The 25,945-nt window shown below is 48.0% G+C and overlaps 1 protein-coding gene across 1 annotated transcript; it reads right to left on the bottom strand.

The window, feature by feature from the left end:
* Positions 1 to 546: 546 nt before the first annotated feature.
* On the bottom strand, positions 547 to 25,440 carry LOC114592056 (regulator of G-protein signaling 3-like). Its single transcript, XM_028719889.2, has 7 exons — positions 25,314 to 25,440; positions 10,077 to 10,499; positions 7,934 to 8,016; positions 5,579 to 5,644; positions 3,654 to 3,715; positions 2,745 to 2,911; positions 547 to 1,223 (listed from the first exon to the last, which is right to left on the bottom strand). Exons 2-7 carry the CDS (start codon positions 10,497 to 10,499, stop codon positions 1,032 to 1,034), a joined length of 993 nt encoding a protein of 330 aa, XP_028575722.2. The 5' UTR covers positions 25,314 to 25,440; the 3' UTR covers positions 547 to 1,031.
* Positions 25,441 to 25,945: the final 505 nt, after the last annotated feature.

Genomic DNA, 25,945 nt, shown 5'->3' with positions numbered 1-25,945 from the left:
CTCCGAAGAGTCCAGGAGGGTTGGGACCCCAGAGGGCAGGAGGACCCGGAGGCGAAAGGAGCAGAGGGAGGAAAGGAAGAGGTGGAGCAAAGCTCGGGTATTGAACTGGTGTAAAGGAGGGGCGGATTCAGACGGGACTTCGCCGGTCTAAGGACTCAGACGTAGCGCTGCGCGCCACGGATGTCAAACCAACCATGAACCACAATAAAGACTTTTGTTTATAAAGAGCAACTGGCGTTGGTCCTTTGTGAGCTGGGACCTGAGGCAGCCGCTGACACATACGCTTCAGGTTACAGACTCCACTAACCCAGAAATAGTACCTCGGGTTAAGAACTCTGCTTCAGGATGAGAACACAAATCGTGCTCCGGTGGCACGGCGGCAGCAGGAGGCCACCTTAGCTAAAGTGGTGCTTCAGGTTAAGAACAGTTTCAGGTTAAGAACGGACCTTCGGAATGAATTAAGTACTTAACCTGAGGTACCACTGTATGTGGAAATTCCAATGTTGCAACAGAATCGCAGACACACAAAAAACACATACAGCTCAGTGATTCTATACTTCTAGTATTATTATTATTTTTTGCATCAATCCACAAAAAGTTCTGCCCATGGGCAAATGGGCACCAGCTCCAACTTTCCGTGAGCTCTTTCCTCCACGAAAAGATTGGCGTGGCGGTGTGGCAACAGAGCCAGATTTAGGGTGGTGCGGGTCGTTTCCCCACACAGGCCGACGAGCCAAGGGGGTGCAAAACTGAGAAGATCCACAATTGAGAAGATCCACTTGGGGGCGCCACATTTTGGCCTCACGCAGGGTGCCATATTACGAAAGATTTCCCAAGTCCGCCCCTGGTGGCAAGTCGACAGCCTTGCCAGCATTGGTGTTAGCGTCAGGCCAATCCATCTCTCCCGCTTTGGGGCTGCATACATCCTAAACAGTCCGCGGGAGGAAGTCCAGGAAGAAGGTCTTCGTCTTTGGTTCCTCCTCTCCTAGACGGGCCTCCTCTCCAAAGAACGAAAGGCAAATATGGCTGGTTTACACAGGCCCGTTGGGTTGGTGTCTGTCAGGCTGTGACAAGGTTTGGTAAAGGAGGGAGCGGAGGAATCTGGGATACGAGTCCTTCTCCATCAGGCCGTATATGCGCCGCTGAGCCTGTTCGAAGCACGAACGAGTGGGTAGCAAAATGTTCCGATTTGTGATGTCTCTGGTCTGGCAGTCAAGGTTCACCTGCAAACATGAGATGGAAGCGGTCAGGTTACATGCCAGGAAATGGCTGTTGCTACAGCGATTTAAACAATGCCTAGCACACAGGGAACCAGGCAGAGGGCCTTCTTGGTAGTGGCGCCCACCCTGTGGAACGCCCTCCCACCAGATGTCAAGGAAATAAACAACTACCTGACTTTTAGAAGACATCTGAAGGCAGACCTGTTTAGGGAAGTATTTTAATGTTTGGTGTTTTACCATGTTTTTAATATTTTGTTATGGGAGGCGGGTGGCGCTGTGGGTTAAACCACAGAGCCTAGGACTTGCTGATCAGAAGGTTGGCGGTTCGAATCCCCGCGATGGGGTGAGCTCCCGGTGCTCAGTCCCTGCTCCTGCCAACCTAGCAGTTCAAAAACACATCAAAAAGTGCAAGTAGATAAATAGATACTGCTCCGGCGGGAAGGTAAACAGCGTTTCCGTGCGCTGCTCTGGTTCGCCAGAAGCAGCTTAGTCATGCTGGCCACATGACCCAGAAGCTGTACGCCGGCTCCCTCGGCCAGTAAAGCGAGATGAGCGCTGCAACCCCAGAGTCAGTCACGACTGGACCTAATGGTCAGGGGCCCCTTTACCTTTACCTTTAATATTCTGTTGGGAGCCACCCAAAGTGGCTTTGGAAACCCAGTCAGATGGGCAGGGTGTTAATAATAATAATAATAATAATAATAATAATAATAATAATAATAATAATAATTCAGTCATAGCTGCAGGGGAGAATTGGAGCACTGAAAACAATCGTCTGTGGGTCGGGATGGAGAGGCGTGGCCAAAACGGCAGTAGGATACCAAAGGTAGCGTCAAGCAGGGAGTTGGGAAAAATAAAAATAAATTACTAGGTCCGGATTAACTCATAGGCAAAGTGCGGTGTAGAGCAGAGGTGGAGAACTGGCAGGAAGATGATTTGGTGACTTGGGTCACATCCAACACCATATAGTCAAACCACATGTCTTCCCCCCCCCCCCCAGATGACGATGATACGTTCATATTCCACCTCAAGGTGGTATACACCCTTCTCCTCCTCTTCATTTTTTCCTCACAACGACCCTGTGAGGGAGGAGAGATAGTGACTGGCCCAAGGTCACTCAGTAGGCTTCTTGGGTGAGTGGAGATTCAAACCCTGGTCTCCCAGGTCCTAGTCCAGGACTTTACCCACACCATCACAGTGTAGGGCCGGCGCACCTATGAGGCAAGGTGAGGCGACCGCCTCAGGTGACAGAGTTCTGCGGCACAGCAGCTCCCGATGCCAATCTTTCTCCCCCACTCTTGTTCCTGATGCAGAACTTCCCTGACCCTTTCTTCCCTGGCGCAGAGGTGGGGGGTGCCATGTCAAGATCTGCTTCAGGTGGCGAAATGTCTTGGGCCAACCCCTTGTTAAGAAAACCAAACCCATCCCTCTGCCTCCACCTCAGAAAAGAAGACCAGCTCATTCAAAAGGCATTTTGGGTGAGGATAGTTTTGGAAGCGTGCTTATCGAGCCCAGTTCTCTTACCTCTTTGGGGGCATGGATGGTGACGTATTGGTCATAGATCTTCTTGGCGCTGTCCTGGAGTTTGTCGCAGCCTCGCAGCTTCCGGTAGTCTTCGCACGCTAGCCAGAAATCCAAATTCTCTTCGCTGAACTCTGACTTGAGGAAAGCGTGGAAGACAGACCGTCCATCTGCAGGGAAGAGGGATGGAGGAGTCAGGGGTTTCCCCTCAAAGAATCCAAATTATTTTATTGGAATAAAGGGTGCAAATGCTTTAGCTGAGATTTCGGCATTGCAGCAGGCTGGACTGGATTACCCTTTAGGTTCCCTTCCAGCTCTACAATTCCACGATTCTATGAAATTTCTGTACATACCGTATTTTTTGCTCTATAAGACGCACCTTTTCCCTCCTAAAAAGTAAGAGGAAATGTGTGTGCATCTTATGGAGCGAATGCAGGCTGCGTTGCTTTCGCTGAAGCCAGAACAGCAAGAGGGATCGCTGTGCAGCAATCCCTCTTCCTGTTCTGGCTTCAGGGATAGCCGCGCAAAACCTCTTCAACAACAATTGATTCAGAATATATATTTTTTCTTGTTTTCCTGCTCTAAAAACTAGGTGCGTCTTATGGTCGGGCACGTCTTATAGAGCGAAAAATATGGTAATTGTTTTCTGCTTCAGATTTTCAGCTCTTGTTTCTTGGAAAGGGAAAGTGAGAGGGATTGTATTTCTATGTGAATAAAGGGAAGTAGGCAAATGTAATCTATAATAATATTATTAATTAAATAATTATAATATAATATAATATAATATAATATAATATAATATAATATAATATAATAAAAATGCATATAATATAACATAATATATATAATATAACATAATATGCTGTGGCAGCTTTTCTAAAGACTTTTTGTGGTTCTGAACCACACACTTACATGGATGAAGCAGTAACTTTTCCAGAGATTCAGCCCATTCTTGCGCTTCCTCAGGAGTCGGCCTATAAGAGAGAAAGTGTCTGAGCAACTGGGAACCGGCTGCCCTCTGAGCCCTGGAGCAATTTGGCCAGAGTTCCATAAGGCCTCCCAGGTCCTACTCTTCACAGCATGGACTGGGGAACCTGTGGCATTCTGGATGTTGTTGGACTACAGATCCCATCTTGCCTCGCCACAGGTTGGTGGTAGTTGCACTAAAGGAACGCTGATATTCTTCTGTGAGCTCCTGTGGCGCCTTCAGAGGGGAACCTCAGGGCACAGGTCCAGACTCCCACTCGGCAAAATAACCAGGAATGACCTTAAACGCAGCAGAGCCGGCTTGCTGCATTGTGAGGCAAGGGAAGTAATGCGTATTGCTGTCTCAAAAGGGCCGCTCCACATAAGATCATTAAGCCATGGGCCATTTTTGATAACTGCACCACAGCTCAAATCTCCGTCTCTATCCGGCCAACCCATAATTCTACTAGATTCACTCGCAGAAATCAGGCAGATAATCGACAACATCGAGACGAACACACATTCCCTGCACCGAGGACCACTCTGAAAAGAGATTTGGCCCCAGACCAGATCTAAATGGCCTATAGCTCTTCCTGGAAGAAGAGGTTAAGTGGACGGGTTAACAAGAAGGATTAAAAATTAAAAACGAAAAACAATGTGATTCATTGCTGGCTTATTACAAATGTATTTTCCCCATTACCAATCCATCTCCTCCCCACGCCCCTCCACCTCTTGATTTAAAAAATGCCTTCCTTTGCCATTTCCGTCCAGGTACTTAGTAGCAGGACTAAGAGCTTTCCATGGAATCATAGATTTGCAGGGTTACACCCTGTAATGCAGGGCCGGTCAAGTTGTGCAGATGCCTCATGATCGTCTTCCAAAGCAACTTCCCTATTCTGAACTTAAAAATGGAAAGCGTAATGCCGGTGGTCAACAAAAGAGGCTTAAAGATGCTCTCAAGGCAAATCTTTAAAAATGTAGTATAAACACCAACAACTGGGAAACACTGGCCTGCGAGTGCTCCAGTTGGAGAACAGCCTTTACCAAAGGTGTCATGGGCTTTGAAGATGCTCAAACTCAGGACGGAAGGGAAGAAGAAGAAGAAGAAGAAGAAGAAGAAGAAGAAGAAGAAGAAGAAGAAGAAGAAGAAGAAGAAGAAGAAGAGTAGTAGCTTGGATTTGATATCCCCCTTTATCACTACCCGAAGGAGTCTCAAAGCGGCTAACATTCTCCTTTCCCTTCCTCCCTCACAACAAACACTCTGTGAGGTACGTGGGGCTGAGAGACTTCAGAGAAGTGTGTCTAGCCCAAGGTCACCCAGCAGCTGCATGTGGAGGAGCGAGGAAGCGAACCCAGTTTACCAGATTACGAGTCTACTGCTCTTAACCACTACACCACACTGGGGAGAAATGTACTAAGAGGAAAGCACGCTTGGCAAACCCTCACCGCGATCAACTCCCACCCGGAAACCTATGTCCCCACTGTGGAAGGACGTGTGGATCCAGAATTGGCCTCCACAGTCACTTATGGACTCAGTGTTAAAACTGTGTTCATGGAAAAAATCTTACTCTGCTACGAGCACTGGTGATGCAATGGTGTACACCTGGGGCAGCAGGCTAGTCTAGGGGGACGGGCTAGTATGCACAGCTCTGTCCTGCAACAGAGGGGAGTAGTCCAGGGAGGGGCTTATGAGAACAAGCCAGGGCTGCTACTACTGCCCTGGCCCAACATCTCCCACATCTCTTCGTCTAATGGTAGGGCCGGCCCTGACAGAGATACAGAATAATAACTGTATGGTCCACTGAAGCCTCACCCCCCCCCCTCTCTCTCACACACACACAATTCTTGTTAGAATAAGAAAGCTAAATTACCTTAGGGATTGAATTTCATTACCCCCTGAGCTCCATAACCTTAGGAAGTTTCTTTTATTTTTCCTCCTTTTGAAAAGAAAGAAAGAAAAAGTAAATCAAATGCAAAGACACAGTGGAAGCCAACCTTCAGATTGGTGTGGGGTCCGCCCCCCCCCCCCCCGGATATTCTGCAACACATCATTGATGCAACAAGAGTGCATAAGAGATGCATTTATATTGGCCCATCTGCACATTGTTTCTCTTTCTTAGTTGCTCTGCGGTGCTCCTCTGATGTTAGTGTCCAGGGAGCCACTCCTGAGCTTCTGTGCAACAAAAGCAGGTTGTGGGAAACAAACCAGAACATTGGGCACAAAAAGTTACAGGATTGCACCAGGAAGCTATGGGCCATGCACCAACTGGAAAAGTAGTAGTAAGTCCAACCCAAGACATGTTCAGGCAACGAACACTATTGAAAGCTGGAGCAGATGAGCCATTGGCCTGATCCTGTTCTTAGCTCAGTAAGTCCTACAAAGTAGATCTACAGTATCACCCCCATTTTCCACATGTAAGGCAAGATTGGAACTTTATCAGAAATAGGTGTTAGAATCTCTTTAGCATTTTATAGCACCTTTCCCTGCTGAAGTGCCTCAGTAGATACCGTGTTTTTCGCCCTATAGGGCGCACTTTTCCCCCTCCAAAAATGAAGGGGAAATGTGTGTGCGTCCTGTGGGGTGAATGTAGGCTTTCGCTGAAGCTTGGAGAGCGAGAGGGGTCGATGCGCACCGACCCCTCTCGCTCTCCAGGCTTCAGGAAGCTATCCACAAGCCTTGGGGAAAAAACTAGGTGCGCCCTATGGGCTGGTGCGCCCTATAGGGCGAAAAATACGGTACGTTCTTTTGGTCATCTTTACAACAACTTTGAAAGGCAGGCTGCTAGCATTTATCGTTGCCGTATTACAGACCTGGGGGCTTGGGGATTGTTGTCTGCATCTGTTCTGTCTTGAGAGACAATGGACTGTGCCTACAGGAGGTGAAGCCAATCTGCTGCCTTAGCATCACCAAAGTGACCTTCCCTGGGGCGCAGGCCTGGGCAGTGTGTCTGGAGTTCTTGGGCTGCCCAGAGGACAAGACTCCCCTCTTGGCCTTGCTGATGTGGTCCAAAGGAAAGCAGAGCAACAACATTTTGCTCTGTATTTGATTTTGATATTTGGTTGGAAGCCGACCAGAGTGGCTGGGGAGACCCAGACAGATGGGCAGGGTATAAATAATGAATTATTATTATAAATTATGATAACATTTGGCACCAACTTGGCTGCAGGAGTTGCCGGAAGGAGGCATAGAAGGCACCATCTAACAGTCTTAGGGACTCTGCTCTGAATTTGTTTAGCCTTTTCTTCTCCTGAAGATCTTCCACAAAGCAGTGGAGGTTTAAGATCATCATCATCATCATCATCATCATATAATAATAAAATTTTATTTATATCCCGCCCTCCCCAGCTGAAACTGGGCTCAGAGTGGCTAACAATAAAAGTAAACACATCATTCTAAAACCAATTCATTCTAAAATCAATTCAAAATCAAATTAATGGCATCTATTGGGCTAGAGTTCTGTGAGGATTACCAAAGGAGGGGATCAGGCTGTGCCCTGGCCAAAGGCCTGGTGGAACAGCTCTGTCTTGCAGGCCCTGCGGAAAGATGTCAAGTCCCGCAGGGCCCTAGTCTCTTGTGACAGAGCATTCCACCAGATCGGGGCCACGGCCGAAAAAGCCCTGGCTCTGGTTGAGGCCAGCCTAACCTCCCTGTGGCCTGGGACCTCCAAGGCCATCATGGTTTTCCTTCTCCTAGATGGGCTACCTTCCCAGGTTGACGAACCCCATATGCCACTCACTTCCCTCTACAGCACATGCAGAAACGGCCTTCTTGACCACTGGACCCACTATTGGGTCCCGTTTGCTCAATCCGCTGAAGCCCTAACTCACCAAGGGTTTGAGACCCATTGGCTGCCCTCACCTGGTTTAGATGAAATTCTGCAGGCTCAGGAATACAGTTGTACCTTGGTTCTCGAACGGAATCCGTTCCGGAACTCCGTTCGACTTCCGAAAACGTTTGAAAACCAAGGTGCGGCTTCCGATTGGCTGCAGGAGTTTCCTGCACTCAATCGGAAGCTGTGACGGATGCTCAGCTTCCAAAAAAACGTTCGCAAACCGGAACACTCATTTCCGAGTTTGTGGGGTTCAGGAGCTGAAACGTTCGAGTTGCAAGGCGTTTGAGAACCAAGGTATGACTGTAGTACAGCTACCCAGCAAGTCGAAGGAGGAGGTGAGATTTAAACCAGGATCTGGCAGATTATAGCTCTGCTTTTAGCTACTCAACTCACCGGCGGCGTTTTTGCCTCTGTTGTGCCTGGCAGTTGCTGTCACCTTCTGATCCCAGATCCGATTCCACACTCGACGCCAGAGACTGAAACACAGAAACAAGTTCAAGTTCTGTGATGCCCCAAGGGACCCAGGTGCCCAGGGTCCCACAACCACTTCCAGAGGCCAGGGGATTTTATGCCACTCCCTGAATTTCACTGAATTCAGGGCTAGAGTCACCTCACCTTATGCACAGGGCTGTCTTTATATCTTGAGATATAAAGCCCAGACATGACTGGGAGTGGCCGCCGAGACCATATAACATCGGTCCTGAAAGACCTACATTGGCTCCCAGTATGTTTCCGAGCACAATTCAAAGTGTTGGTGCTGACCTTTAAAGCCCTAAACGGCCTCGGTCCAGTATACCTGAAGGAGCGTCTCCACCCCCATCGTTCAGCCCGGACACTGAGGTCCAGCTCTGAGGGCCTTCTGGCGGTTCCCTCCCTGCGAGAAGTGAGGTTACAGGGAGCCAGGCAGAGGGCCTTCTTGGTAGTGGCACCCTCCCTGTAGAACGCCCTCCCACCAGATGTCAAGGAAATAAACAACTACCTGACTTTTAGAAGACATCTGAAAGCAGCCCTGTTTAGGGAAGTTTTTAATGTTAGAAGTTTTTATTCTGTTGTTAGTGTTCTGTTGGGAGCTGCCCAGAGTGGCTGGGGAAACCCAGCTAGATGGGCGGGATATACATATCATGATTATTATTTAGGTTCTCAAAACATTTAAAGGGGGGGGGGGAATGAGCCCTCTGTAAAGGTCATCCAAGACAATTCTCCTTAATATGTAAATGTTGTTACAGTGGTACCTCTGGTTAAGAACTTAATTCGTTCTGGAGGTCCCTTCTTAACCTGAAACTGTTCTTAACCTGAGGTATCCCTTTAGCTAATGGGGCCTCCCGCTGCTGCCGTGCAATTTCTGTTCTCATCTTGAGGTAAAGTTTTTAAACCGAGGTACTACATCCGGGTTAGCTGAGTCTGTAACCTGAAGCGTTTGAAACCCGAGGTTCTACTGTATTGATTATTATTATTATTCAATCAGTGAGTCACTTAACTCACAAGAGGTTTCAAGGTCCCATCCCCTCACAGTACTCCCAGCCACAGGAGTCAGTTAAGCTACAATGGCATCAGCAAACCTACTAGACAAAGGACTTTGCCTCTCAGATCTTTGCATCACTTATTAGTCTCTGGTCCCCCTCTAGAGAACCCAGGAGTCCAGGCTCCCAGGCCCTTTGGCATAACCCTTCCTTGGTAATGAATTATCAGCTTTCTATTTCGCCTCAGGATGTGCTTTTCTGTCTCGCTTTCTCTTTTTTTCACTGCAGGAAATTCCAGAGATTAAAACCATTGGGAACAAAGACACTAAAATATTTATACAACCGAGCTAAAATAAAATAGAATCTGGACTCGCAGTTTCTCCTGGAAGTGGTGTGCGGTGGCGGGTGGGTTTGTGGAAAGAAGAAAGATGGACAGTAAGAGGACTTTAAGGTCCATGAATAGTCATAGTTTAGAGGTCCTGGACCCTAAGGAAGTCAGGTTATCCTACACCAGGGCCAGGGCCTTTTCAGTGATGGCTCCGACCTGGTGGAATGCTGTCCCATGAGACTAGGTCTCTGCAGGATTTAAGTTCCTTCTGCTGGGCCTGTAAGACAGAGCTATTCCACCTGGCCTTTAATTTGAACTTAGTCTGATCTTTTATTCCCCTTCCTTCCCTCCCCCTCCCCTTTTTATGAAGATTACCCGCTCTGGGATCCCACAGCTAATTCTCCCCTGGTCTCCTCACTGGCCCAAATAGGACTAATTTAGCCAGCTAGCCCTGTTGATCATCTAATGTCTATTGAATGGATTTCCCCCCTAAATTGATTTTTGAATTCTGAATTTATTGTTATTCGCGTTTTATACTGCATTTTATGCTGTTTTTTGTTGCATCAATTAAGGGTTTTAAGTTTGTTGTTAGCCGCCCTGAGCCCGGTTTTCTGAACTGGGAGGGGCAGGGTATAAATAAAAATTTATTATTATTATTATTATTATTATTATTATTATTATTATTATTAACAAAAGGGCTGGAAACATGGCAGTGCCGTGCGAGGAGGAGTAATGGCCGCCCACTGACTTTGTTGGAGCCTCCGAAGAGATTCCTCAAGTGCTGCTTGGCCGCCGCAACTCTCCCTCTGAGGCGCCGCTCTTTCCTCAAAGACTTGGGGGACGGCAAGCTCCACCCGCTTCCTGTTTTGTCCACCACCTCGGTCTCCCCTGGGCACGGCACCCCCTTTTGGTCCAGGCGGCCCTCGCTGCGGGATCGCCACACCCCTCCGGGGTCTTGCAGGGGGATCTGGAGGCAGGTGGACACTTCTGCGCCCTCCAAGAGGATGCTGGGAGGGGAGGGCTTCTCCTGGGTGGGAGCCTCGTGGTCACCCCCGGACTCCGACTCCTCGAAGCTCTGGTGCTGCCTTCGGAGGGTGCTCCTGTGCCAAGGGAAAAAATCACAGTCCACCAGGCAGCCTTCGGAGCCACATTTCTGGAGGGGGCTTAGCATCTGTGAGAGAGAGGGAGAGAGAGAGAGAGAGAGAGAGAGAAATTATGGCTATTTTGGTTTAAATGTCCAGTAGCCCAACTAAGGTAAAGGTAAAGGGACCCCTGACCATTAGGTCCAGTCGTGGCCAACTCTGGGGTTGCAGTGCTCATCTCGCTTTACTGGCCGAGGGAGCCGGCGTACAGCTTCTGGGTCATGGGGCCAGCATGACTAAGCCACTTCTGGCGAACCAGAGCAGCGCATGGAAATGCCGTTTACCTTCCCGCCGTGCTTTGACGTGCTTTCGAACTGCTAGGTTGGCAGGAGCTGGGACCGAGCACCGGGAGCTCACCCCGTCGCGGGGATTCGAACCGCCGACCTTCTGTTCGGCAAATCTTAGGCTCAGTGGTTTAACCCACAGCGCCATCCACATCCCCTAGTAGCCCAACTACTAGCCTACAAACAGCTCAGCCGTCCTGCTTTTATAAGGCAGCTGGCAGTCAACATGGTAACAACAACAACCCAGGGTTTCCTGCCTAAATTAACTGACGTGGACCTGAGTGACAACTATATACACGATACCCCTGGTGGCCAGGGTCAGAACTTCAACACATAACATAACCAGTCCTACAAACAGGTGAGCTAGGGAAGAAGAGTTTGGAAGAACGGTTGAGAAAATTGAGGGGAAATGGGAGAAGGAGGAAGGATAGTATAAGCAATTTCAGAGAACTCTATGGCATCAGCAGCATCAGCATTTATTGAGTTTATATACCGTCCTATACCCAGGGGTCTCAGGGCAGTTCACAGAATAAAATCAAGATATAAAACCACAAAATACCTAATAAAAACAACAACCCAAGAGCCCCCCCCCCCCCATAAAATCATCACCATTATTTATTGAATTTAAATACCGCCCTATACCCAGGGGTCTCACAGAATAAAATCATGATATAAAACCACAAAATACCTAATAAAAAACAACAACCCAAGAGCCCCCCCCATAAAATCATCATCATTATTTATTGAATTTAAATACCGCCCTATACCCAGGGGTCTCACAGAATAAAATCAAGATATAAAACCACAAAATACCTAATAAAAAACAACAACCCAATAGCTCCGCCCCCATAAAAACACATTTTAAAATGGCATAGGATGTCAATCGGATCAACCAAAGCCCTGGTTAAAAAGGAACGCTTTTGCCTGGTGCCTAAAGGTGTATAAATGAAGGTAGCAGGCGATTTTCCCTGGGGAGAGCATTCCACAGATGGGGAGCCACCGCAGAGAAGGCCCCGTTCTCGTGTTGCCACCCTCTGATGGGCCATGCAAACGCTTTATACAAAACATGAAAACAAGGAAAGCCTTAGACTTTGCAGAAAATAGGGGTGCCTTTAACCAGGAGCTAAAGGGATGACCAAGGTTGGGTTTTACACATCAGTTTGAAAGAATCGTCCAAAGCATTGTTGGCACATTTTCTAATTCGGTACAGTGGTACCTCAGGTTAAGTACTTAATTCGTTCCAGAGGTCTGCTCTTAACCTGAAACTGTTCTTAACCTGAAGCACCACGTTAGCTCATGGGGCCTCCTGCTGCCACCGTGCTGTTGGAGCACGATTTCTGTTCTCATCCTGAAGCAAAGTTCTTAACCTGAAGCACTATTTCTGGGTTAGCGGAGTCTGTAACCTGAAGCGTATGTAACCTGAAGCGTATGTAACCTGAAGCGTATGTAACCTGAGGTACCACTGTATTTGTCAAGCTTCCAATCTCTAGGGAGCGGGTCTCCACATGAGTGTCTCTTATTTTTGCCACAGGGCCCCTGTGAACTCCGGAGGATGATGGGAAGTTCCTACAGATTGCCGGGGGCACATCAAGTCTTCACACTCTCTAGATCGCCAGGCTAATGGCCAGTCAGAAATAGATGTTATTTTGAGCCCCTCAAAATTTTGAGCCACCCAGGCTCTGAGCACCTTCCTCTCTTCACTTAAGCCACAACCCAATGCCTACTTTCCTGGGAGTAATCCCCACTGGAATCGGTGGGGGTTACTTTTGAGGAAATGCGCAGAGCATTGCGCTGTCAGACAATGGCCTGCAGGGATCCCATCCATTTGCTCTCTCGCTGGGAATCTCTCCAAGGCAGATAATATCTGAGAGAAGCTCATTAAAGAATTATCTGGCCGGGTCTTGGCATCAATGATGGAAAGACATGTGGAGATGAATTGTATTCCTCTTGGTCATGGCTAGGCAAACTAAGGCCCGGGGGCCAGATCCGGCCCAATCGTGTTCTAAATCTGGCTCAGGGACGGTCCGGGAATCAGCGTGTTTTTACATGAGCAGAATGTGTCCTTTTATTTAAAATGCACCTCTGGGTTATTTGTGGGGCCTGCCTGGTGTTTTTACATGAGTAGAATGTGTGCTTTTATTTAAAATGGGTTATTTGTGGGGCATAGGAATTCGTTCATTTCCCCCTCCAAAATATAGTCTGGCCCCCCACAAGGTCTGGGGGACAGTGGATTGGCCCCCTGCTGAAAAAGTTTGCTGACCCCTGCTCTTGGTCCACCCACCCTTTATTACCATCGTTTCCCTTGTCGCGAATGCTTTCCAGAATGTCACCTACGTCATAGGCAACCGTACTGAACAGCAGCAGGCAAGGCTGGTCGGTTAAGCTAAATGGGGGTGGTGCCCCACCAACCTCAGTCTGGGCTCCCATCTGCCTGCCTTCTTACAACCAGTCATGGGGGTGACAACAATCTCATGACTGCAATCATAGCTCAGGAATTCTAACATCCACTGCCTGTTTTCTCCTCCTTCTTCAACTCAGGATTGCCCTTGCAGAACATAGCAGGGAGCAGGTGGAAGAGAATTCAGCTCTTCCTTGACTCCACCAACTGCCCAAACGGAACCAGGCACCAGAAGTTGGGCCGAGGAAAGCGGATAAGATCAAGGCCGCCTGTGGAAGATGCTTCGTGGGCCAAGCAGGCATTTGATCTGGAATTATTCCAAAACATCACTCCCTCCAATCTTCATCCAATCTAGTTTCTGGCCTGGTTTTTGCCCGTGAAACAACATTGGTTGTCCTGACAGATAACCAAGGCTAGGACGAGGACCTCAAATCTTTAAGCAGGGGCCCTACCCAGACATCCTGTTTCCGGACCGTTCGCCCCGATTTGCCAGCACAAAATTCACACAGAGGTTAAAAAGCAATGCTATTTTTTTGTTTGTGTGCAGGTTACATGACACTGAGCGATGTCATGGTTGCCCAGCACTTTCAAGTGCATCTTCCCACACTTTTCTGACCACAAAAATCCCGCCGTTCCAGTTTGTTTTGGAGGCGGGCAGGCAAACATTTTTTCAAACTGCATTATGATGAGTCTGGCCATTGGTCCACCTAGCCTACACTGGCTGGCAGAGGCTCTTCAGAATTTCTAGCTGGGATCTCTCACAGCTTTTCCTGTAGATACCAGGGATTGAACCTAGAATCTTCCATATGCAAAGCCAGATACTCTGCTGGTGAGCTATGTCCCTTACATTCCTCCAAATGCTATAGCTTGAATTTGCTGGTATGTGATGGAATCATACCAGCAAAACAGTGAAGGAACCAGCCAGACCATCTCTGTGGAGAGCTGAAGCCGGTTCTCAATACAATCCAAATAACTTTATTGTACTAGTCATTGGAGGGACATGGGTGGCGCTGTGGGTTAAACCACAGAGCCTAGGACTTGCCGATGAGAAAGTCGGCGGTTCGAATCCCCGCAATGGGGTGAGCTCCCATTGCTTGGTCCCTGCTCCTGCCCACCTAGCAGTTCGAAAGCAAGTCAAAGTGCAAGTAGATAAATAGGTACTGCTCCGGCGGGAAGGTATACAGCGTTTCCATGCACTGCTCTGGTTCGCCAGAAGCGGCTTAGTCATGCTGGCCACATGACCCGGAAGCTGTCTGCAGACAAACGCCACCTCCCTCGGCCAATAAAGTGAGATGAGCACCGCAACCCCAGAGTTGGTCACGACTGGACCTAATGGTCAGGGGTCCCTTTACTAGTCATTGGCCATGACAAATGTGAACCAAAAATGAATACAGTAGATGCTTGGGTTGCGAACGTGATCAGTGTGGGATGCACGTTTGCAACCTGCAGCGGCGCGTCTGCGCATGTGTGAGTTGCAATTTGGCATTTCTGCGCATGCACAAAGCGCGATCTAGCACTTCTGCGCATGTGCGACCCTCGAAACCCAGAAGTAACCTGTTCTGGTACTTCCGGGTTTCGGCGGGTCCATAACCCGAAAAAACGCAACCTGAAGTGTCTGTAACCTGAGGCATGACTGTACAAGCAAAATGGAGTTGAAGCTGGTTAAAGAATACTTCAAGGCAGGACTGGAGAACCCTTTTGGACCTGGGGCCCAGATCTTTATCTGCCCTCATCCCACTGGCCAGCTTTGACAGGTGGACTGGACAACTCGCCTTGTAATCGTGTGATGTCATTAAGAGACCACATGATTGACAGATGGGATGCCACACCCACCTGCCAAAATCCCTTGCACGGGGTTCCCAGTGACATAGCCAGGCCATAGCTGTCAATGTTTCCCCTTTTTAAAGGGAAATTCCCTTATTCCGAATAGGATTCCTCACAAGAAAAGGGAAAAGTTGACAGCTATGAGCCAGGCCCATGCTTTGCAAGCCTCCTTCATGCTGCTCCTTTCCACCTCCGATGGTGGGTGGGCAGGTAAGGAATGCTATAAATCCTACAAATAAATAGGTTTTGTCATAAACTTCCAGGCTCTTCTACAGCAGAACCTGAAGCGTTGTCGCATGTCTTCCCATGGCTCCCCTTACCAGCTACGCTTCCACCCCAATTAATGTGGTGGTGGGGGGCATTCAGTGAATGGTATGACGTCATTATTCTGCAAGTTCCCCTGCTCTCCCCTCTTTCTCTCCAGACTCAACTTCACTGGTTGCTATTGCAGGACAGTGTGGCGGTTGTGTTATGCCTTTAGTAACCCTACACTTTACAGAACGAGGCAGGGGACACAGCCTCTTCCAGACAGCCTGTTTATGGAGCGTGCAGTTGGATTTCAAAAGCCGCTTCGCGGTAAAAAGAGCCCCAAACCCACATTAATTGCACAACCTGATGATTATCAGCTTGTAGTCAGAGAGAGATAGGCTTTTTCCACTGGCAGAAGCAACACTGCGGAACGTCTTCCCTGCCAATAGCCAGGAGACTTCATCTGTTTAGGACATAGCAGTTTGGACAGGCACACCTCCCCCCCCCCCCCCGATTTCATGAACCTCTTGCGTTTTATTGCTTTTAATGGCTGTTCTAACTCTTTTTATTGTTTGCTGTTTTTATGGGCTTATTTTATTGTACGTTTTAATGGCAGATCTTTTTCTTTTTTAATGTTCAGATGAAATTGCTTAACTGCGTATTTTCATTATGTGCGTTTATGTTATCTGCCAGTTTTTCTTCTTGTTTAAATAAAAAAAAATATAACACACACACACACACAACTTCTACCTGTAAAACTGTAGAGAGCTGCCACAGCTTTGGGGGTGCTTTTTGGGAGAGCTCTCATCTTGTCCCCTCTGCTTATGGCTGCAGCTGCATCCTGTATTGTGGGCACAGCAGTCGAGCCAAATTGACATTTCTGGTGCTGTGCTTGCACCATGCTGAACTATCTCCTGTCAGCCCCCCTCTCAGTAACCAGGAGTGACGCATAGCATTGAGAAGCCAGAAGATCAACGCAGCCTCACCAGCAGTATCCCACCAGTGTCGCCCCACTGGCTGCTACTATGCTTATCTTACTGTTGAGGTGGCCGACAGTGTGAGTGTCTAAAAAATTCCCATTGGTCTGCCCTCTGCAGCCTTCCTGGGTGCGTGGGAGAGAAACCCTCCCATCAGACTTTTTCAGATCAGGAAGTGCAGGCACCTGGGGAGGCTGCTGAACGCTGGAGAAATGTTTAGTTGGAAGGGAGAAACACACCCGCACCTTCAGCTCCCTCACGAAAACAAACTAAGTTCAAGACCCCACCCCTCACACAATTAATAAAGAAACACTAAAGCTGGAATTAAGATTGCTGGAAGAAATATCAACAACCTCAGATATGCAGATGACACAACCTTGATGGCAGAAAGTGAGGAGGAATTAAAGAACCTTTTAATGAGGGTGAAAGAGGAGAGCGCAAAATATGGTTTGAAGCTCAACATCAAAAAAACGAAGATCATGGCCACTGGGCCCATCACCTCCTGGCAAATAGAAGGGGAAGAAATGGAGGCAGTGAGAGATTTTACTTTCCTGGGCTCCATGATCACTGCAGATGGTGACAGCAGTCACGAAATTAAAAGACGTCTGCTCCTTGGGAGAAAGGCGATGGCAAACATAGACAGTATCTTAAAAAGTAGAGACATCACCTTGCCAACAAAGGTCCGTATAGTAAAAGCTATGGTTTTCCCAGTAGTGGTGTATGGAAGTGAGAGCTGGACCATAAAGAAGGCTGATCACCAAGGAATTGATGCTTTTGAATTCTGGTGCTGGAGGAGACTCTGGAGAGTCCCATGGACTGCAAGAACCTCAAACCTCTCCATTCTGAAGGAAATCAGCCCTGAGTGCTCACTGGAAGGACAGATCCTGAAGCTGAGGCTCCAATACTTTGGCCACCTCGTGAGAAGAGAAGACTCCCTGGAAAAGACCCTGATATTGGGAAAGATGGAGGGCACTAGGAGAAGGGGACGACAGAGGACGAGATGGTTGGACAGTGTTCTCGAAGCTACCAGCATGAGTTTGACCAAACTGCGGGAAGCAGTGGAAGACAGGAGTGCCTGGCGTGCTCTGGTCCATGGAGTCACAAAGAGTCGGACACGACTAAACGACTAAACAACAACAACAAATTAATCCTCAAGCGCCCTGAGAAAGGGGAAATAGAAGCCTCTTTCACAGGGAAATTGGATTCTTTCTGAGAGGTGCCCTGGGGACTTTAAAAGAGAGCTTATAAAAACCAGCTTATAAAAATCAAATTCAAATGAAATCCAGTGTCTCCTCTCTTGCTTATGATGCCTCAGAGAACGGCTGGCAGATCATAAATGGGCATTATGGTTTGACTCGGTAGCAGGAAGCCGTATATGCTCGTGCCCTGGAGCCTCCATTTTGGCCAACTGAAGTCAGGAATGTTTTCCCGCCTCCTTTTAATCCTGTTGTTTGATTTCCATCATTCTTTAAGTGCAGCGCGGACAGGCTCAGCTTGCGAGACATTTCAGATGTGGTGGACTGATTTAGTGGTGAGGAAACTTTTAAATGTCGATGGTACTCTTGGTCTCTCATACACAAACAAACATGCCCGCCTGCCCTGTGTTCAGTTCCTTCTGGAAGATTCTTTGGGTGAAAGATTTGCTCACCTTTTGGCTAGGGGACTAAGTATTGGCCCTGGTGGGAGGGCAGGAGAGAATTTTTACCTCAGGTCAAATTTTACCAGATTAACTGTTTGCACTGTGTGTACAGTTGTACCTCGGCTCCCAAATGCCTTGGGAGTCAAATGTTCTGTCTCCTGAACGATCAAAAACCAGAAGTGACTGTTCCGGTTTTCAAACTTTTTTTTGGAAGCTGAATGTCCGGTGCGGCTTCCACTATTGTTTCCAACGTGCCTGCGCAATTGGAAACCAATTGGAAGCCGCACCTTGGTTTCCGAACGTTTCGGAATTCGAACAGACTTCTGGAACAGATTCTGTTCGAGTTCCAAAGTACGACTGTATATGTACATTATTATCATTTTCTTACAGTATTATTATTATTTCCTTTTAGTACCTCCTTTCACCATCAGGTCCCAAGGCAGGTGGCAGAGATTTGAAATTCCATATTAAAAACAGTTAAAGCAAATTACGGCCACAGAAATGGAATGTGTCCTGGAACGCCCCCCCCCCCCCCCAAAAAAAAACCTAAGGCAGTGAGGTGTGTCTTCTTCAGCATAGAGTGGAAACGATATAATGAAGGTGCCAGATGCAATTCTGTGGGGAGGGAGTCCCACAATATTGGGTCCACCAACACCTGAACTCTTATGGGTGGGGGAACCACCAAGAGGGCCCCATTGGAGCAAGAGTGTCTACTCTATAGGGAAGGAGGAGTCTTTCAGATATTTAGGGCCCTATGTCATTTAGGGCTTTAAACAATAATGTGATGGCAGAGGGAGGGCATTGGCCTGACCTCTGGTCACCTGTGTCATACGGAGACAGGCGGGAGAAGGGGTGAGTAGGAGGAGGAAGAGACAACACAGTGGAAACACACTGGGTTGGCTCTGCCGATGTGCTTGCACCACACCGACCTCATGGCTGCCTGACCCCTCCTGTTCTTCATCCCTGTATACAGCAGCGACATGAGCAACGGGAGGTCAGGTGAATGACTGCCCACACAGCCATATGCTATTGCATGTGTGGGAATACACACACGAGTGAGCGCACACACAGACAACTTTGCTTCCAATAGGATGTCCAACACACACACAAAAATTGGGAGATACCAGACGTTGTCTATCCACCAACAGAATGAAGAAATAAAACGGTTATTGTGGCACTGTGGTCAAAACCACTGAGCCTAGGGCTTGCCGACCGGAAGGTCGGCAGTTCGAATCCCCTTGACGGGGTGAGCTTCCATTGCTCGGTCCCTGCTCCTGCCAACCTAGCAGTTCGAAAGCACGTCAAAGTGCACGTAGATAAATAGTTTACCACTCCGGCGGGAAGGTAAATGGCGTTTCCGTGCGCTGCTCTGGTTTTGCCAGAAGTGGCTTAGTCATGCTGGCCACATGACCCGGAAGCTGCACGCCGGCTCCCTCAGCCGATAAAGCGAGATGAGCGCCGCAACCCCAGAGTCATCCGCAACTGGACTTAACGGTCAGGGGTCCCTTTACCTTTAACTATGCAACCTTTGGAAGACAACTAAAGGCAGCCCTTTTTAGGCAAGGGGTTTTTTTAATAAAAAAAAATGCTTAATGTTTTATTATGGTTTCCTATATGTTGGAAGCCACCCAGAGTGACTGGGGCAACCCAGTCAGATGGGTGGGGTAATAATAATAATAATAATAATAATAATAATAATACATAACAACAACAACCACCAGGGTTTTTTTTCAGGGGGAACCTACAGGAATTGAGTTCTGGCACCTCTTTTTCTAGAAAAATAGCACTAATAATAATAATAATAATAATATACTTCTCTCCCCTGCCCCCATGGCAACACCTGTGCCCCACAATCTGCCCCTGACTCTCAGGAGCAATTTTAAGGAGGCACATGGGGTGAGATCCTAAGAAAATAAGATAAAATGAATTCTGTTCCCGCTGCGTCCTGTTCTCACAGTGATCCACAAGCAGAACAGAAGCTCAACAGCTCCTTTCCATGCTTCTGCGGTTTCCAGCAACTGGTATTCGGAAACATATTGTCTCTGACAGTGAAAGGGGGAAGTCCCATTGCACAGGCAGACTTCCACTCAGGCAATGTTGGCTGTCGTTCCGTATTATTTACATATCCATTCATTATATTTATTAGCTGCCGGATAATGTAGATTCACTAGGTAATATAAATGCAAAACTAAGTAAAAGAGTGTGTACATATATACAGTGGTACCTCAGGTTACATACGCTTCGGGTTACATACGCTTCAGGTTACAGACTCCGCTAACCCAGAAATAGTACCTCGGGTTAAGAACTTTGCTTCAGGATGAGAACAGAAATTGTGCAGCAGCAGCGCAGCGGCAGCAGGAGGCCCCATTAGCTAAAGTGGTGCTTCAGGTTAAGAACAGTTTCAGGTTAAGTACGGTCCTCCGGAACGAATTAAGTACTTAACCTGAGGTAACACTGTACACACACACACACACACACACACACAACAGCAGTTAATACAGTATACATCATCCACGCGAAAAGCCAAACCAGCACAAAAGAATAAAGGAATTGCCAACTTACCACAACTTACGTTTACACATCAGAAAAGCTAAAAGTTGAAAAGTTAAAAAGCACCATCTCACCCGCTATTACACAACAGAGGTAATGGTTTAAAATGACTGTACAGTGGTAAGAACTTAATTCGTTCCAGAGGTCCGTTCTTAACCTGAAGCACCACTTTAGCTAATGGGGCCTCCTGCTGCCGCCATCTGATTTCCGTTCTCATCCTGAGGTAAAGTTCTTAACCTGAGGTACTATTTCTGGGTTAGCGGAGTCTGTAACCTGAAGTGTTTGTAACCCGAGGTACCACTGTAATAAAAAAATATTTAAAACAGTTATGCAAAAGCTAATGAAATGCCTGAGGAAAGTGTTCCGCAACCAGGGAGCCGCCCCTGTAAAGGCCTCAGACGCCATTTGGAGGAACAGCAGGATACAGAATCATAGAATTCGAATCAGAGAGTTGTGGACTTGGAAGGGACCCTGAGGGTCATCTAGTCCAACCCCCTGCAATGCAGGAATCTTTTGCCCATCGTGGGGCTCAAATGCACGACCCGGAAAATAAGACCCTCATGCTCTACTGACCGAGCTACCTGGGCAAATAAATAAATGCAACAAATAAATAAACGCAGCACAGACCACTCGCTCCTGGAATCCGCTCTATATGGCGAAGAGCTAGAGTTCATTGGTAGAGGGCAGAATTTGGTAAATGCCTATCCGTTCCTTTCCCCGCAGAGTTCACAACAATGTGCAACTAGCCCAAGGTCATGCCTGACAGTGAATTTGAAGCCGAGTCTCCCCCGTCCTAGACCAAACTATACATACTGCAGGTCCTTGCATGCAGAAGATGCGAATGGGTCTCGGGCGGACCCTGCCTGAGACCTTGGAGACACACACAGACACACACATATTGGTGGGAAGGTGTTGCCATCCCCTATACAGTCATAAAGGTAAAGGTAAAGGTAAAGGGACCCCTGACCATTAGGTCCAGTCGTGACCGACTCTGGGGTTGCGGTGCTCATCTTGCTTTGTTGGCCGAGGGAGCCGGCGTACAGCTTCCAGGTCATGTGGCCAGCATGACCAAGCAGCTTCTGGCGAACCAGAGCAGCGCACGGAAATGCTGTTTACCTTCCCGTTTACCCCCTATTTAACTACTTGCACTTTGATGTGCTTTTGAACTGCTAGGTTGACAGGAGCAGGGACTGAGCAACGGGAGCTCACTCCGTCACGGGGATTCGAACCGCCAACCTTCTGATCAGCAAGTCCTAGGCTCTGTGGTTTAACCCACAGCGCCACCCGTGTCCCAGTCATACCTTGGGTTAAATATGCTTCAGGTTGAGCGTTTTCAGGTTACGCTCCGCGGTGACCCGGAAGTAACGGAATGCGTTACTTCCGGGTTTCGCCACACGCGCATGCGCAGACGCTCAAAATGACATCACACGCATGCGCGGAAGCGGCGAATCGCAACCCGTGCATGCGCAGGCACGGGTTGCATTCACTTCAGGTTGCGAACGGGGCTCTGGAATGGATCCTGTTCGCATCCAGAGGTACCACTGTAAAATGCAGCTTGGCTCACTTGCTTGAGTCGCCTGCGCCGAGTCCTGCCCCATAGCCATCTGTCTGTGGTGCACCTGTTCGCAGCTTATGGCACCCTGGTTTGCCAGGCACACGGCACACTGGTTTGCCATGTCTTGGAGGACTTGGGTGGCGCACCCGCACCTGCCCTCCCCAAGCGGGTTGGGTTGGCAAATCCCTGGCTGGAAAGTAATCACTGGTAATAAACGGATGCGCATTCCGCATTCTGCCGTGGCTTTTCCTCTTCCTCGTCCCCTCGCCTTTCTGGGACAAGCCAGCCTTCTGTCGCTACAGGGAAAGAAGAGTTAATGCATGTGTGTACCCCACGGGACAGCGAAAGGTCAGGGACGGAGTTTCTGGCTTATGTCTCTGCTGAGACGTAAATCATGTGCTTTCAGAAAAGTCGAAGCAGGGAAGGGAGAAGCCCAGCGCCGGTGCCCTACAAGCCTGCCTGCCCTCTCTCCTTCCCATAGCTGTCAACGTTTCCCTTTTTTAAAAGGGAAATTCCCTTATTCCGAATAGGATTCCTCGCAAGAAAAGGGAAAAGTTGACAGCTATGCTCCTTCCCCGTCTTCGTCCAGTGCGCATGGGCACACAGCCCACTGCCAAACCGGCCCAGTCCTCTCTCCCCATCCCTAGAGGCTCTCTCCCCAGAGCCACTCATTTCGTCCATCCGTCCGTCCACCCGAAAGGTCGAGGAATGTCCGGAACATCAACAAGCACGGAAGGAAAAACCAAGGGGGCCATCTGAAGGGACTGCGATAGAAGAGGCTTTTCCTTTGCAGCAAACTTGGGCATGGGCACATCAGCCAGCTGGGACACAGCAAGGATGGGAGACGAGGAGGGTGAGGACTGAGAGAGGGAAAGAAACAGCCCCCTCCCCTCCAATTTCATACCCTTCAACATTTCTCCGATGAAAATATGGGCATCCTATTCCATAATTATAATAATGATATTAAATTTGTTGTTAATACCCCATCCATCTCTATTGGTTGCCTCACCCACTCTGGGCAGCTTCAAACATATATAAAAACATAATAAAACATTAAACGTGGGTTTTTTGTGTGACAAACAAACACTTCTCTATACAGTGGTACCTCGGGTTAAGTACTTAATTCGTTCTGGAGGTCTGTACTTAACCTGAAACTGTTCTTAACCTGAAGCACCACTTTAGCTAATGGGGCCTCCTGCAGCCGCCGCGCCGCCGGAGCACGATTTCTGTTCTCATCCTGAAGCAAAATTCTTAACCTGAGGTAATATTTCTGTGGAGTCTGTAACCTGAAGCGTATGTAACCCAAGGTACCACTGTACAGGGCTGCCTTCAGATGATAAATTACATACTCTCCAACATTTCTCCGATGAAAATAGGGACATCCTACTCCATAACAATAATAGTAATTATAATAATTTTATAATTTATACTCCACCCATGTGACTGGGTTGCCCCAGTCGCTCTGGGCAGCTTCCAACAAACAAAAACATAATAAAACATTTATTTTTTAATTCCCTATACAGGGCTGTCTTCAGATGTCTTCTAAAGGTTGCCTAGTTACTTTGGCTCAGGGGTTGCATAACTCCAAACCCTCCATCATTTCTCCAGTGAAAACAGGGACACCCTAAGGAAAAGCGGGACATTCCAGGATCAAATCAGAAACCGGGACAGTTTCCAGGGCTGTCCTTGGAAAATAGGGATACTTGGAGGGTCTGCAGTTTGTGGGGAGCAAGGATTGCACCCACAATCTGTACCTTCCAGGGACAATAGTTTCGGGCAAGCTTTTTTTCCTAGCTGGGCAGAAAGGTCCAGCTGGGCCGTAGGTGTTCGTTTTTCCGGATTTGCAACTGGGTGCTACTATTCAAGGTGTTGCTGTTATTATATAAGGCACTTAATAACTTGAGAACAGTTTACTTACAAGATCGCCTTGCCCCACACATGCCCAACCGACCGCTCCAGTTGGCAGGATTGGCATTACTGGAGGTGCCTACATTAATATTTATCTGTAAATTTCTGAACCGCCCTTCATCCGAAGATCGTAGGGCAGTTTACAATATGAGAGCACAAAAATATGCAGGATAATAACAAACATAAATGCTAAGTCCCCCCCCCTCCCAATAGTAGCCGTTCTGCTTTTGTAAGTGTGGCAACAACTGGGCTTTGGAACTCCCTGCCACTTGATATTAAGCAGACAGCTTCGCCATACACTTTCCGGCACCAGCTAAAAGCAGTCCTGTTTAGACAAGTCCACCCAGAGGATTAGAAAGCTGAGGTAATTTTAATCCGCTTTAGTATTTTAAGTTTTATATGTTTTAAAGTAAGGCTTTCTTTTCTTTCTTTTTCTCTTTACTTTACTTTTCTTTTCGTTTTTTCTTTTCGTAAACCACTTTGAGGGTTGTTGGGGGGGGTTTTGGTGTGTTTTTAAACAATCAAGTGGTGTGTAAATTTTCTGGAATAAATAAATAAATATTCTGGGGAGGGGGGTGTACTGTTTTCATTGTATGTCTGCAAATCGCCTTAGCACATATCTAAACTGTGAATAATAATAATAATAATAATAATAATAATAATAATAATAACGGTGACGGTTCTGCATTTCTGTTTGATTTAAAAATATTATCTGATCTCAGTCTTTGAGAATGGGGAGAGGGATATGGCAATGTTGAGATGGAGGGAGGGAGGGATAGATTCAAAAATGGGGACAAAACTGGGGTCACAGAGATTTAAGAAGGGAAGCTAGATGTGTCTCTGACAGCAAAGGGGTTTTTAATTTTTTTTTAAAAAAAGAGTATTCAAAGTGCTACAGCTGCCATCCTAAATCAAATAGGATATCCTTCTGAGTAAACGTGGCTAAGATTGTGCTGTTAACAGGATTTGCTGTGGCTCAGGTATGGACCACAATAAATCATTTGCCTCTTAAAGTGCTGGAAGATTTCCACCTCTCCCCCCCCCTCCGCCGCCCACTCCTAGGCAAAAAAAGAATGAGGAAACTGATTCAATAAAGATAATCAAAGTGTACTGGCACTGCGTGCCTGTCATATATTTACAAAACACACAAAGCATGCTCCCCCTTTCCAAAGAACCGTAGTTCACTCCCCACAGAGCTGCTATTCCCACCACCCTTAACAAAACTACAGTTCCCAGCCTGGGGGGTGGGTGGGGCAGGTTTTGCCTTAAATGTACTGTGTAGACACAGCCTCCCTGTCCGTCTCTCTGTGTCTTACATGAAGAAGAGTGAGGCAACTGATTCCCTCCAGACAAAGTATACAGAGAGTCAGCAAGAGATTGAATCAGGTGGAGAGAAAGAGGGCAAGAAGAAAAGACAGAGAAATAAATAAACAGGCTGGCACTGGCTTTTCCTGCTCACCTTTCTGTCTCTCACTCGTCTGCAGTCTTTTCCTCTTCCTTACTTTCTCTCTTCCCCACTCTTCTGGGCCACAGGAGAAGCCAAACCTCCGCCAGCTAGTTCCTTTGCAGCTCTGAACAGCCCTAGTGCTCAAGTCAGCTCCTCCCTCAATGCTCAATGGGAGTGGCAGAGTGCCTCTGTGTGTGTGTGTGTGTGTGTGTGTGTGTGTGTGTGACCCTGGGCCTTTGACAGTGCAAAAGTAAAGCGTGACATCACGAGGCACTCCCCAGAGATTTGCGGTGGCGGTGGCTGAATGGGGCACAAGTGTGTCATCAGGCAACGGAAGTGTTGCAGAGTTAAACACCACCTGCGGCTCAAGCCTAGTCACTTTCTCCAAGTGCCTCTGGAGAACTGTGTGTATCAGGCCGGGGGGGGGGGGGGACAACAAAATCTCCCCATCTTGGGGGGGAAAGCTGGGGCAACTCGATCTCTGCCTGTTGCTCAGCTGTTCAAAGACACATTACTTGCTTACAGTGCAGGCTGGACCGCCGGGGCGAAGCGGGGGTCACTGCCCCACCAACCTCGGTCCAGTATACCTGAAGGAGCGTCTCCACCTCCATCGTTCTGCCCGGACACTGAGGTCCAGCACCGAG

Source organism: Podarcis muralis, chromosome 2 (assembly GCF_964188315.1).
Source record: "Podarcis muralis chromosome 2, rPodMur119.hap1.1, whole genome shotgun sequence".
NCBI classification, from domain to species: domain Eukaryota; kingdom Metazoa; phylum Chordata; class Lepidosauria; order Squamata; family Lacertidae; genus Podarcis; species Podarcis muralis.
Note: the sequence above shows the minus strand (reverse complement) of the source record. Positions and strands in the feature narration are given on the sequence as shown.